This window comes from Synchytrium microbalum (assembly GCF_006535985.1).
Source record: "Synchytrium microbalum strain JEL517 chromosome Unknown SmJEL517_scf0035, whole genome shotgun sequence".
NCBI classification, from domain to species: Eukaryota; Fungi; Chytridiomycota; class Chytridiomycetes; order Synchytriales; family Synchytriaceae; genus Synchytrium; species Synchytrium microbalum.
The window spans coordinates 67,765-81,630 of record NW_022158384.1 but is presented as its reverse complement, the minus strand read 5'-3'; the positions used below and the strand labels follow the sequence as shown (position 1 = coordinate 81,630).

Below are 13,866 nucleotides of genomic sequence, written 5' to 3'. Positions count from 1 at the left end.
TTACTGAACTGCCATGGATCTAACGTGTTCCTCTTCGTCAAAGTGGTTTGATCTAAGGGCACATGTCGATTCAGTCTTCCCGCGGTTGTCATGGATTTTAAGATCAGTTCTGGAATTGTAAACATTATTTAATTTCAATCTCAGGCTCTACTATGCTCAAACTGAACGACGGCCCTACGTTTCTGTCCGAAATCAAAACTGGCGCACAAGACCACACCCACGATTTGACTATGAGATACTTTTACATTACTCTACACTATACAGACATACACAGATTAGAATAAAACTATACTATTTTTACAACAAGGCAACAGCTGAAGCAATTCCAATTGCAAGTACTGATGTGAAGATAGTAGCAACTACATTGGCACCATCACTCGTAGATCCAAGTTTGGGGGTAATTGATTGTGCTGGGGTGTTTGCTACGGGGTTCGCTGTAGCACTAGCAGAGGCAGCTGCTTTGCTAGCTACGGGTGCTGATGGCAATGGTGATGGAGCGTAGAAAATGTTGGTGGATCCTGGCGATGCAACTGCTTTTATGGAGGAGATCAACGGGGCTGGGACTAGCGATGGTGGGGCTTTGGTTGTGGCGTTAGGAGACGGTGAGTTTTGGCGGTAGATCTAGGTTCGAGAGGGCAGTCTGATGAGCAAGACGTACTGAAAGAACTAGAGTGTCGCAGTCAGGCTTACTGTTCCGTTGGCTTCTGTGAATCCGGCAGTACTGTAGTCTCCTGGTACAGCGATGGTACAACCAGTGTCTGTTGTTTTGAGAACATAACGTTTGAGTAAGCTTTCATAACCACGGTTTCGAGCACAGTGCCAAACTTACAATCGTTGTCAGAGTTGCATCCATAAGGTGTTGAGCATAGTTGCATACAGAAGACACCGCTTCCAATCAACCCAATATATTCGGTATATGGAGCAACTGGCTTGCCAGAAGGTGGAGAGTTGACCTTGTATTGATTTGTTCCAGTCAAACTAAGTAGCAAGGTAGTGTTAGATGAGACGTAGGGATTTGGAAATACAGAAACGAGTCTTCACACCAACTTACTCAAATTGTCCACCATCGTCGTTGGCACCGATCCAGTTGAGAGAAGCCATAAGCTGCTGATTGTATGTACCCGTTATTTGGATTTTGCCGTTTGGAATATCGCGAACTATGTGTGCACTAGTCCACATTCCATCAACAAAGGCACCAGCACCATTTGTCAATCCGGCTTTCGTACAGAATGATACAGCGTCGGTCGAAGCGACACAGTTCTTTCCACGACCACACCAAGATGAATCACAACATCTAGAGATATCGTTCGTGATCAGTTGTCGATTTCATCTCAACAACAAGATGGAATGTTGTGGCGTACCCTTCAGCGGCATTGACGGTTTCAAGGACGCCAGTCTTGGGTGGCAAGAAGAAGCACCAGTTTTGCACTAGTTCGCAATAAAGTCAGATATATGGACTCTAAAGAAAGTTCCAATTGTTACATACTGTCGATGAGAGTTATTTCTTTGCCAACACCACCAGAACCTATGAAACAGGTACAAGATATTAGAATACTAATCATTTTAAACCGTGTCATACGATAACAACAGCTGTAAATAACAACTACACATCATTGATGAAGCCCGCCCAAACACTCACCACACAAAGTATTGTTTCCAAAACAAGTATCAGCAGCAACAAACGGTACTGCAGCTGCAGCGAGAGCCAGTACAGAAGCGACTGTAAGTTTCATTCTTGTCCTTTGATTAACTAGAAAGTAGGTAAGTTATGTTAAACGTTGCTCAACCATGATCCAAAGACGCAAACCAGCTTCTAAGGATACAAGATCGTCTGCAAGATCTTACTTGGTAGTAGTTAGTAGTACTTGTTACAGTCTTCTATACCTGGCTGATCGTCGCTGTTGGTTGCAGTTATTGGAAGTCTGGTCGGGGGTGTTGATGGATCTGACGAATTAATGAAGCATTTGTGTGTGTGCTATTTTGAGTGGATCCAATCACGCGATGCTTTGAAGCTTACGGGTGCTTTGAATGCAAATGCCGGCGAGGAATGAAGATCAGGAGAATCCGTCACTTCACGCTGGAATAAAACGGTGTTGCTTCTTGTCAAGAAGTTCTTGTGTAGAGTCTCTAATTTTTTTGGCATCGACGAGTACGCGAACTTCAAAATGTTCATCCTGGTGGATATGTATTACTAGAATTTACTTTTTATTTGGTTTAGAAAATACTAAGGTCTCAACGCATTTAACGACTATGATAAAGTAGACTTGGTCAGACGAGACGCCCAAAGTGACCACGACCAATCAAACATTATACAGATATTAACTTACCATTGTAGAAGGCAACAAATTCATCCTGTCATTCTGTATCGCCCACCTTTCAGGATGAATATACCTGAGCAATAGCCTCCTCAATGTCGAATACACAATCAAGATTAGACCAAAAGCCATTGGAATTAAAAAGAAGATGGGACTGAGTTCGTCGGATGTTAGGAACAAGTCTATAAAAAGGTTGAAGGATATCAGATCGCGGTGCTTTGTTCAACATGAGGCAATCCAGTGGGATTTCCATTGTGCTATTTTTCTTCTTACCACTGAGGAATGGTGCGTACACCATAGTCAATCCGAATGCTGACCCAGCACAGATACTGAGCCATGTCTTCTTGTTTCTGAAAAAAATATTCAAATTGTGTCAAAAAACTTGAAATAACACAACATGTCAACAACACTCACTTCAAAACCAAGGATCCAAACGGCAACCCATGCCTAGCTTTACAAGCAAACAGATTCCACATTTGAATAATCAGTATCGACAAGTAGAATCCTGATTGACTTTCTCTTAAAGCCCGTATTTGCCCGTCAGCGCCCTGATTTGGAGAGTTATGTTAGATGTCCCTTTTGTCGAAATATGTTGAAGTTCATCTTTCTTTTCACTCACCAAAAAGGACCCATCAGGCAACTCCAAATCAGGCGCACTAGGTCTAAAGTACTTGCCAGCCTTTTGCGCAACCCGTATCAGATTAGCGTCTAATCCAAAGCTTCCAAAGATGATGAAAAATGTCACAAAAGCACCGGCAAACTCTATCAGTCCACCCTCCAGATAGGCCCAACTCAGCACTTCAGCATCAACAAGACGCTCTCCAACAGGTGTAAACAGAATAGACCTCCATTCCAAAATCCACTCAGTCCAGTATTGTCGTCTCGTAATATTCGTCAACTCGTTTCCGTATCTTCTCCATCGTTGATTCAATGTCTTTTGTGTCTTTTCAATACCAGACGACAGCAAATCGTCGTCATCGTCGTCATCGCCGTCCAAAAGTCGCTTGTGCATTGGTATATCGATCTGTAGTGTTTCATGCTCTGTTGCTGTATGTGGATGAGAAGAGCTCGATGATGGTCCTCCTGGAATAGCTAGGGTAGATGGTTCAGCAGGTTTGGAATCTTGGTACCGGGTGATACGAACTGGTCGTCGAGGTGATTGTTTCATAAGTGCTTCGGCGTCTTCTGCAGGCTCCCATGCAAAGGATAAGGTCGTAAACATTTCAAATCCTAAATCGACCACCAGGATCTGCACGGCATTGATGGCTAGTGGAAGTGGTACTAGCACAAAGAGCAGGTATGGAATTACTTCTGGCATGATATGCGTCAATGTGTACTGAATGCACTTTTTAAGGTTGACAAATATGATGCGTCCTATTGTATTCAAGCAGTTGAGATGTCGTTAAAATCGCTGTATGCGATAAGAAAAACGAAGACAAAAAAACGAGGGACAGTTTCACACCAAAATGACATTCGACTTTACACACCTTCCAACACTCCTTGCACTGTAGTAGCAAAATCATCATCCAATAAAATCATACCGGCAGCTTCCTTACTAACATCAGATCCAGTCTTGTTCATAGCAATCCCCAAATCAGCCTTCTTCAAAGCAGCCGCATCATTAACACCATCACCAGTAACTCCAACAATATGTCCCATAGCTTGAGCCCTCGTCACAATCTCTAATTTATGTTTAGGCGATGTTCGAGCGAACACGACTTCTTCTGTATTCAATATCTCGTGCCACTGAGCTTCAGTCAAAGACGAGATTTCTTCACCACGGATGACACGAGCAGTGTATTCGTCTTTGGGTACGTTGGTTGGATTGACGTGTTCTTTAGCAGCGATAGCCTCTCGCGTTTGACCTGTAATAATGTTGAGCCTTCTTGCTACTGCTTCAGCAGTGAGTGGGTGATCACCAGTTATCATGACGACCTTGATGCCAGCATTACGGAGCTCTCCAATAGCTTCTCGTACACCGTGCTTGGGAGGATCGTCCAAACTGACAAGACCCAAAAAGCAGAGACCATCGGTTGGGTAATTCTTCTTGTCCAATGCGAATCGAAAGTTGTCTGTATATTTGGCTCCACTCAGCAAGAGTTGAGCAAACGCAATTACTCGATGGCCTCGTTTGGCCATTCCTTCATACGCATTCTGGAAGTATCTCTTGTGCTCTTCACCAAGTGGCACTTCACGGTTGTCGATGAGTATACTACTACATTTTCCAAGCACTCGTTCTGGCGCTCCTTTACAATATAGTGTCAAAGCACCATCTCGATGCCCCTTTCTGTGAATCGTCATATGGACACCAGTGTCGGAAGTGAATGGAATTTCAAACACTTTTGGATACAAGTCCGACAATGCATCGATATTGGCTAGTCGACTTCCACTGAAACGTAAAAGCCCAGCGTCCGTGGCATCACCGATAATCACTCGATCGTTGATATGTATGTTGTCCGTCTTTTCAAATCGTGCTCGGGTGCATGTGGCTGCGGCCATGAGAATGGGAAGGACACCTGATGCATCGACTCGAAGTTCTTTGGCTTTCAGGTCATCGTCTTGGTCTTGCTGGTGCACGTCTTTACTTGCGGCAGGCAGAGCACTCCAAAATGTTAAACCAGTCCATACATGAATGGCCGACATTCTGTTTTTGGTGAGTGTTCCCGTCTTGTCTGTAGCTAGCATGGTAATGGCACCCAGCGTTTCTACGCCATGTAAATCCTTGACCAATACATTGCGTTCCGTCATTCGTCGTCCCGCAATTGTCAAGAGCATGGTAACTGTAAGTGGTAATCCTTGAGGAATCCAAGCAATCAGAATCCCAATACAAAAGTGAAGCGAATAGTTCAGATTCTGTCCTCTAGCCAGCGATGCAATAAAGAATATAAAAGCGGTAGATGAAGCCAAGAATGAAATGGTTTTACAGAATCGTCGAATTTCGTATGATAACGGTGACCTTCTCTTCTTTTCTTTTCGAGTAGAGCTCGCAACACGGCCTAATGCAGTCTTGTCTCCTGTACGGACTACTATAGCAAATCCTTCACCGCCCACAATCAGAGATCCATTCAGAATCACATTTTGAGCTCTCATTGCATCGACTTCGGTGCCGACTTTTCCTGTACGTTCAAGAGGATCTGCTTCTCCAGTCCATGATGAAATGTCGACTCGGAGATCTGTAGCAGCGAATACGATACAATCTGCTGGGACCTTGTCGCCCAGTTTTACAAACACTACATCTCCTGGTACCAGTTCAGAAGCGAGAGTCTGTTCAGACTTGCCGGCACGATTTACAGTGCATCGATGCGGAATCATTTGCTATGATGAGATATGCGTTAGCTTTGCAAGTCTTCATTGGAAAACCAGAATAGGGAGTTCAAACCAGAAATGATTTCAGAATGGCAGCAATCTTTTGAAGCTCGTAAACCTCCACTACTGCGTTGATAAAAGACACTGCAATGAGGATACCACCAATGTAGCTCTATTATTCCACGTGAGACTGTTAGAACCCATTACGGACGCAGATCGATTGAACAGCATGACACATACATTAGACTCATTATCGAAAGGATCCACCAGATAGAGTATAATGTGTCCAATTCCAGCAATGATGAGAATGAGGTTGAATAGATTTGCAAGACACTCGACGAATTTGAGATAAATTGGTCTTGGTTTTGGAGGAGTTATAGCATTCTTTCCGTGGAGAGTCTGACGCGACGTCACTTCAGCTAGAGTCAGCCCGAATGATTTCGTTGGTGTTTTTTGATCTGCGGATGTGTCTAGTTTGGTCAAGAGCTCATCAAATGGGAGCAAATGTTCGTCCTAAGGTAAAAGTTCTTAGAACATAAAGATGATCGGTATAAAATAAGATCCATACTACAATGAGCCTACTATATCGAATTTTGGCCTTTTCGAAGTTTCAGGATCCACGACTGGAGCTGGCGTTGGTACTTTTGCAGCGAGATCGTGGGCACCTTCCTTTCCTAGGAGAGCCGTCCTAAAAGATTTCACCACACGATCTGATGCTTGCTGATCATATGATGTCGACATCTCTTGACCACGCTGCGAACGCCTCGCAACTGATGCTTTTTTGGGTGATTCGGAACGAGTTTGTATCAAACAGGGTGTGAGCGAAGCTCAACAATCTTATATAAAATTATGGCAGTTATGTCAATATATACAATTTACTTTAGCAGATCGAGCGTTTCTCCCACACTACTCGCAAACGATCCCTTCATAGACGTGGCGTTCGAGTTGAGCTCAACTGCCATACTGGACATTTTATCCAGGTTGGCCAGAGTACGATCTAGATTATTATCGAGATTTACTGTAGCTTTAATACCTCGCCCTAGAGTATCTGCGGCCCCTGATGCCTTGATGGTAGCCTTTGGGAGTGATGTTGCTGCTGATGATATGGCATTCAGTGTTCGTTCTTCTAGATCTGTCTTGTGGAGATCCAGGGAGAGTTTCTTATTTGGAGAAGTCTGGGTTGGATTTGATATAGTGGTAGTCAGCAATACTCGTTCTGGCGACAAGACAGCAGATGCAGGTCGTGAATTAGCTATTCCCAGGCCAGAAGATGCCATTGCAAGTTACTATGAGCAGAATGCAGGCCTTAATTACACGTGATTAGCTGCTAGATGAGGCCAAGCTTGGTGCTGTTCTAGTTTCATTTTGGGTCGTTGGCACCAGTAAGTCGGATGAGATTAACGATTGACGCATAGGATACGGTCATAGGAATTCCAGTAATTTCTGTCAATATAATTGGCGTATTTGACGCGTCCATTTCTCGTCCTATTCCTTCCGCAGCTACTTGCCGTTATTCCACGCCTCGAATCAAACCACCGCCATCACCACAACGCAACGAAACTGTACGTGCTAAAAGCAACATTTTGTGGCAGCAAGTACCATAAGCTCGAACGTTCAGCCTCGAATTACCGAAATGTGGGCTCCAAATACGATCTTGATGCTGCTCTCTCTCATGGCGGCCATGCTGCATTTTTCAGATGCCGACTATTGTTACGGAAATCGAACCACCTGTGGCCAAGGAGTACGTTTTTAATTTGAATATCATGACTGTCATCGTCAATACACGCTGTAGCCTCCTCTGACACATCTATTCATCAGGGGCCATCCAAGGAGCTTACCGTAATTGGTAAAGTTTTGAGCTTCACAACCTTGATCTCGTTTTGCAATCGAAAGATACATCCTAACATCGCTCTAAACTCATAGACCTCCAAAACTTTTGCCTATTCGTATGTATCCTTGAAAATCACTGTTGGTTCAAGAATCACACACCAGGACAATCCAAGTCGCAGCTAACTCGTGCAAATCATTCATCACTCTAGCTACCACCAGTCAAAACCGAGATTGTCATGACCTCTGAAGGTTGCTGTGAGACCTGTGCTGATAGGAAAGCAACTAACTGTGAGCCAATTGCAAGTGATGCTGTCAGTTTCGTAAGTTGAGGAGCTACGTTATGAAGAGCTGTTGTACTTGCTTGTTATGATCATCGTCATCTATCGCAGTCATAGTGCTTTACGTGTTGTGCGCATGGTTTCAATCAAGTCTATTGTTTTTTTGTCATTCTCATCATCTTCAAATCATCATCAACACTCCCTTGATCACCTCGTGTTGATCTCACCCTTTTCTTTTCAGTGCACATTTGCTGGATTAACAGCTGGATCTCGCGTCTTTCCAAGTGGATTCTTCACCTCGGCACATCTCGTCAGAGACACATTAAACAAGAAGATTCAAATCACTGGTACATACAAGCCTAGTGTCTGGGGTGTATCAAATGACGATGGAGGACAATATGAGTGAGTTCGAAGGTCTGAGTTGTCCGAAGGAATCCTAAAGCTCACAATATGTATAGTTTGACTGGCACAAATCAATATCGAGTCAACTCTCCACCAGGTTTGTTACTATTCATCGAGGACACAGAATTATGAATAATGATCTCCTGTCTAACTTGTTGGCTTTGTTCAGGAGGAAAACCTGTTGGATACCTCGGTAACAAAAACAGATCTAATCTTGCCAACGTATTGTTTTTAACACTTCAGCTTCAACGCAGAGTATCTCTCATTGGTTGGATCAGGCGTCTTTTGGTAAGTTACTATCTCTCACTACAATTGTTGTGTTTTTATACCGCATTACAATCGCTCACACATACCACGGCGGCAGTATCCAAATGTGCTCGACACCATATGGCTGCAATTCAGGTACGTCTAATTCGCAGACAGAAAATTCTGAAGATTTGACTGATTGACTCCCTCTTTTCATTAGACAACGATTGTGAGTTTCAAGACAAACGGTTCACTAGTAACTCAAGCTCAATCTTAGTTCACCGTCTTTAGATCAAGGTTGTGAAGTAGCCATACCTGGTAATTACAATGCAGGTTATACACAAGCAGATGGTGTGATCCTTAGACAAAACTCTCCTCCACCAACAAATATTGAAGGATTGGTAAGCCTGGAGCTCTAAGAGTGTTCTCTTGAAGAATCTGAGATGAATGATGTTGGTGCTGACTGAGCTTTCGTTTTTATTCCCTCTACGATATTATAGCCGAAGACTCTGGTCGGGCCTCCCAAAATCACTGCTGGTCCTAGTACAGTCGCATCTCCAGGCGCCGCTCAACCAGCAAATACCGGAGTGGCCAAGAAATTGAGTGTATACGGTGTTTAAGTGAGTGGACTAAAACCAAAAGGACTTTGTCGTGTTATGTCATGTGTTAAAATCACGGTGCATTAGTAAACGGACTAGATCGTATTCATGTAGTGTGTTAATGTCCTCAGTTATTCAAGATATAAATACTATAAATGACGATAAGCAGCAGAGTGAATCCAATAAATGCCATCGAGTTCATCCAAAGGCTTGACACAAGTTTCGTTCCTGGAGGTACAAAGACTCCATGTTGACGATACCATTGGACGACTCGTCGCATCCCTTCTTTCGGAGTTACAAGTGGCACATATCCGAGTTCTTTACGAGCCTTCTCAATTGAAAAGTAGTGGGTTACCCCACTTTTGTACACTTCCGCTAAAGACCAAGTGAAGGTGAGCATATCGTACAGTCCGTTGGCCCCGTTTGATGCTCGTACCTCTCGTCAAGAATGGTTGAAAGCTGAAGATGGGTGAAACAAGGTAATGTACATATTCAGTGACGAGTGCTATATAGAAAAGCACTACTGTAGGGAGTACTAATGACGGCTTGGTATATCCACAGCCTTCAAATAATGGGACCAGGAATTCGAATGTGTCCACTGGTTAAAATGATTGAGTACACAGAGAACATGGAATGGTAGGGATCTTGCAGTCTTACCGGGCTCTCCGTCAGATATAAAGTATGCTTGTCCACCTGCAGCGCAACCCGATGACGATAATTCCTTGGCTGCTGCTATGTGCGCGTCAACCAGATTGTCGACGTATCTGTTGTGAAGAAGATATATGTATGAGATTTTAATTATGTTCGATACAAGTAGACTCGCCGAGAAACCTTACACAAATTCTTGCAAATTGTCCCGTTCTTCTCTGTAAGTGAACATTAAAAGGCCCGACTTGACAGTGTTGATACTATGAAAACGAGTTCCAATGTTCACGGTACGTACTTTATAATATTTGAAAGCACTCACATCCGTGGAAAGTGGCGTTCCTCACCCTCGCCAAAAATTCCCGCAGCCCTCAGAGCAGTCGTCCTCAACACGTGTCCATGCCTTTTCAGAGGCTGCATATCAGCCTTCAACACCATCTGTTCAGCCAGAGCTTTAGTCCTAGAGTACTCGTCGGTGTGCTGTTCAATTGGAAAGTATGGCATCGTTTCATCCCCTTCATATATCGCTTGCCCACCAAACACCACATTAAACGTGCTTGTATAAACCAAATACGGCACAGAGTTTGCAATACAAGCATCAATCACATTCCGAGTCCCACCAACATTCACATTCCGTGTTTTGTATATTTGAAGCATCTCACGGCCAGACATTCCGAAACTCGCACAGTGGAATAGCACTGTGATGGTCTTTGTAGCAGATGTCAATTCATCTACAGATGTCACGTCAACCTTGATGAATTGACAGCGTCCGTCTTGAATCAGCGATCTGATGTGTTGCGGAAATCCATCCCGTGGCTCTCGTATGTCCAGCAAGAGAACTTTCTTAGTGTCGTGGAGATCTATTAGGCGTTGAGCGAGCCGTAGACCGAAATATCTGCACAACAGGAAGTGTTAAGGCACGTTTGCAACGCCAAAACACGAAAAAGAAGCTAAGTACCCGCATCCTCCGGTTATAGCAACCACTGAGGAAGGGAGAAACTTCGATGATTGTCGTCTTGTTCGAGGGCTGCTCATCTTCTGGGTATGAAATGCTTGATGGGTTGTCTCCAAGTTTCGTGTGGTTTGTGATAGATTTCAAAAGCTCAAGACGCTCAATCCCATGCCACGACTAGCATATAAGTATTTAATTCAGTTTGAAATTATATACCAAGTTTCTGTGCTGCATACCGTGTCCCAAATCAGGGAATGTCAATCCGAGACGCGATTTCTTGGGCAAGACACGTCAGCTAATCAACTGACCAATAAGTCACATGCTTTTGAGCTCTTGTAACAAGATCGCCTACCGCTGCCTTGCAACTTCGGCCCTGTTCTCAATTCATCACCCTACATATGTCAATTCGCAAGGAAGGATTGCGTATAGATTCGAATGTGGTCTGTAAGTGAAGAACTACAAAACTAGCTGTAAGTATTCATATACTTGCTTTCTATCTTCACTTTGGGTGAGGTTGTCAGCGTCGTCGAGTTGAACGTGTTTGGACATAAAAAAGAGCAGCTGCCGCAAACTTGTTGCACCGAAGAGGGACGACCTTGTGACTAATACACTTTACTGGCATAGTAATTTTGCTTGGATTATCGTCGCTCTGCGCATCTCGGAATAGCCTAGCTTCTATGATGATCCATATTCTTTTGCTCAATTCTATCGAAAGCTAAAAAACCTAGTACGTCATAAACGTAATAGATGAATGAGCGTAACGAGATTAGGCAAGTCGCGCGGGACACGAAATAATAGAATGATAGCTCTTTCTGCCCTATATCGCGGGAGGTTTGGTTGGCCGCACCAGAAACAAAATCCAGTTATGTTTGCCAAGAAAAAAGAGGATGCATCCCCATCTTCAGAGTTTATTAAAAGAGGTATGTAGGCGTCTTCATATAGCGTACAAGTATGTGCTTTGCTTATAAAGCCACGCAGGCCATTTTCAAAGTCGACATTTAATAACGTGACTTTGTTTGTTTTTGGTGAATGACGATAAAACATGAAACTAACACTTACACATATTCAAACTAGTGTCGACTGAAGCTCCATTATCTAAAAAAAACCAAAGGAAATCAAGGGCAGCTCCCTCTTATATATCATTCGTCTCTCTGGTAGTCTAATCTGGTAAACGAAGGCAAACACCATTACCATTGCCATCACCACCATCCACCATCGCCATCACTAGTAGAACAGCTTTTATATAAAAGTATCTGTAGATATGCTACCGCTGCTGAAACTAAGGCTCATGAATTATTTGCCGATGTCCATAGTTCTCGACACGCAAAGCTGGAAGTGTCGCTAGTAGCTTTTCCAGGTTTTATACGGACTTATTCCATGTACATTTACAACTTGATCTAACCATGGCCTATAACGTCAACTTAGATAGATAAAGCTTGCGAAAAGGCCACCCTACCAGATCAAAAGTACTGAATAGTAAGTCACCATACTGTGTTTACCAGCGAATAATTCAGTACTAACAACCCCGATTTATTAGAGGTAAGCCTTGTTTTTGTAGAACAAAAATTAAATTAATTGTAACATATCTGTAAATTAATTGTAACATATCTGTAACTGAATATAGTGATGAATGTGGTAGCCAGTTTTTATCAGTGAAAGGATTTCGGAAACATTCTTGTAAAGCAGAGAGAACTGCTGCCAAACGCCGTCAACAACCACATCACTTTACACCAGCAGACGAACCATACAGTCTAGACACGATACCAGCTCAAACATTTCGCCAAGTAATTACTCTTGACAGCTCCCTTTCTCCCATAACAACCAATAGTAACCAAGATTTTGAACTTAGCTTCACGCTTCACTATCGGTTTGGCCAAACCATTCAAGACTTGATCATACACAGACTCGGAACTAACTGAACTAGACCAGCAACATTTCAAGGACATTGTTTACATTCAACAGTTTTAACAGCACACGCCACCGCCACCTACTAGTAAACATCCACCACTCGCTCGATTTGAATCGCCATCGTCTCCAGTATCATCTGCAGTAGCAAGTAGGAGGAGCGTTACGAGATTATTTGACTTGAGGTCCGGTCTCGCCGTCAAGTCAGAACCATCTTCATCAACACGCATCTCTGAACCAAAATTACTTATTGGTCTTACAGGCCATGTCAAGAGAATATAACGCCCTGCTGGAACATCATTGATCGAAATATTGAATGCTCCACTCTACTTGTACAAGCCGTCCGTAAATCACCTCAATCTGAAGAATCCTTCAGTCACGCTGGAATTGGTAGAGAATGCTCTATACACATACTACCTGGTTATTAATGAAAGACGAGTTCCTATAGTTTCTCAAATTATCGACGAGATAATGTCGCCCGTTTTTAACAGAGCCCGATACTTTGTGTGGATGGATATTGACATGGGTACAGGAGTACTCTATGAGAGGTATATAAAGTTCCCGGACTCGCTTGCCGAAAATCCGTTTAAGAATATGCTGGATCGATGCTTGTACGAGACAGAACATCGTGAAGCCTTTGTAAAAGTATAGGAGGACGACGAACGAGCTGTAGCTGAAGCATCTAAAGAAGATATCGTCATAGAGGACGCTAAGCTAGGTGTCAAGAATGAGAAGACTACGGAAGCTGAAGGATTACCATCCACCACACCACTGCTGGTGGTGATATGAACTCGGCTTTAGCTGTAGTAGGATATAAAAACCGATATTCTCTAGTCTGCTAGCAATCATATAGAAGGCAGGATGGAAAGTTATCTCATCGGCCAAGCAGACAATTATACAGCTCGTGGAGTGCCACCTCTTCTATTGGAACGGACATTCGATGCCTCTGCATTGGATAACGCGATTGCTAAAACATGCTTGCCCTACTATGACGCTCCTTTGCGTGTCGTCGAGAGTGGAGGAGATCATGAGGTCGAAACAGAGCTATCTACTACAAACAGATATTACAGGGATAAATACTTGGGACTGCCTGTAGTAATAGTGCTGGCCGTGGCGCATTAGGTACCAAATTTCGTCAAGAGCCATCTGCTGCACTCAAGTCTGTAAGAGGAGGTCCTTCCTGTATCTCCTTTTATGATCTACGAGCTCAACGATACATAGATATGGATCCCTCTCCATCCACTCGATCAATCATAATGAGACCGCCACGATCCACCTTGAGACAGTGCTTCTATTATTCGCCTCGTGTAAGTACTACTGGTGAACCGACATCGCCTCGCGTACCCACTACTAGTGGGACGACAAGTGCAAGTAGTTATATTTTGATC

General features: G+C 43.5%; 4 protein-coding genes across 4 annotated transcripts; 1 reads left to right on the top strand and 3 right to left on the bottom strand.

Annotated features, from left to right (window-relative positions):
• Positions 1 to 297: 297 nt before the first annotated feature.
• Positions 298 to 1,733, bottom strand: SmJEL517_g04752 (uncharacterized protein; the record flags this gene model as incomplete). Its single annotated transcript, XM_031170680.1, has 7 exons — positions 298 to 621; positions 691 to 758; positions 830 to 978; positions 1,052 to 1,294; positions 1,362 to 1,428; positions 1,487 to 1,525; positions 1,640 to 1,733. 7 exons carry the CDS (start codon positions 1,731 to 1,733, stop codon positions 298 to 300), a joined length of 984 nt encoding a protein of 327 aa, XP_031023359.1.
• Positions 1,734 to 2,224: 491 nt separating this feature from the next.
• Positions 2,225 to 6,362, bottom strand: SmJEL517_g04751 (uncharacterized protein; the record flags this gene model as incomplete). The annotated part of the gene is made up of 9 exons (XM_031170679.1): positions 2,225 to 2,248; positions 2,328 to 2,497; positions 2,589 to 2,665; positions 2,730 to 2,863; positions 2,935 to 3,689; positions 3,803 to 5,630; positions 5,695 to 5,793; positions 5,862 to 6,134; positions 6,204 to 6,362. 9 exons carry the CDS (start codon positions 6,360 to 6,362, stop codon positions 2,225 to 2,227), a joined length of 3,519 nt encoding a protein of 1,172 aa, XP_031023360.1.
• A 134-nt stretch (positions 6,363 to 6,496) lies between these two features.
• SmJEL517_g04750 (uncharacterized protein) lies at positions 6,497 to 6,898 on the bottom strand (the record flags this gene model as incomplete). The annotated part of the gene is made up of 1 exon (XM_031170678.1): positions 6,497 to 6,898. One exon carries the CDS (start codon positions 6,896 to 6,898, stop codon positions 6,497 to 6,499), a length of 402 nt encoding a protein of 133 aa, XP_031023361.1.
• A 395-nt stretch (positions 6,899 to 7,293) lies between these two features.
• Positions 7,294 to 8,997, top strand: SmJEL517_g04749 (uncharacterized protein; the record flags this gene model as incomplete). Its single annotated transcript, XM_031170677.1, has 12 exons — positions 7,294 to 7,362; positions 7,440 to 7,467; positions 7,545 to 7,567; positions 7,661 to 7,771; positions 7,971 to 8,131; positions 8,188 to 8,228; positions 8,301 to 8,324; positions 8,386 to 8,419; positions 8,496 to 8,533; positions 8,598 to 8,606; positions 8,669 to 8,778; positions 8,878 to 8,997. 12 exons carry the CDS (start codon positions 7,294 to 7,296, stop codon positions 8,995 to 8,997), a joined length of 768 nt encoding a protein of 255 aa, XP_031023307.1.
• Between the last annotated feature and the right edge of the window lie 4,869 nt (positions 8,998 to 13,866).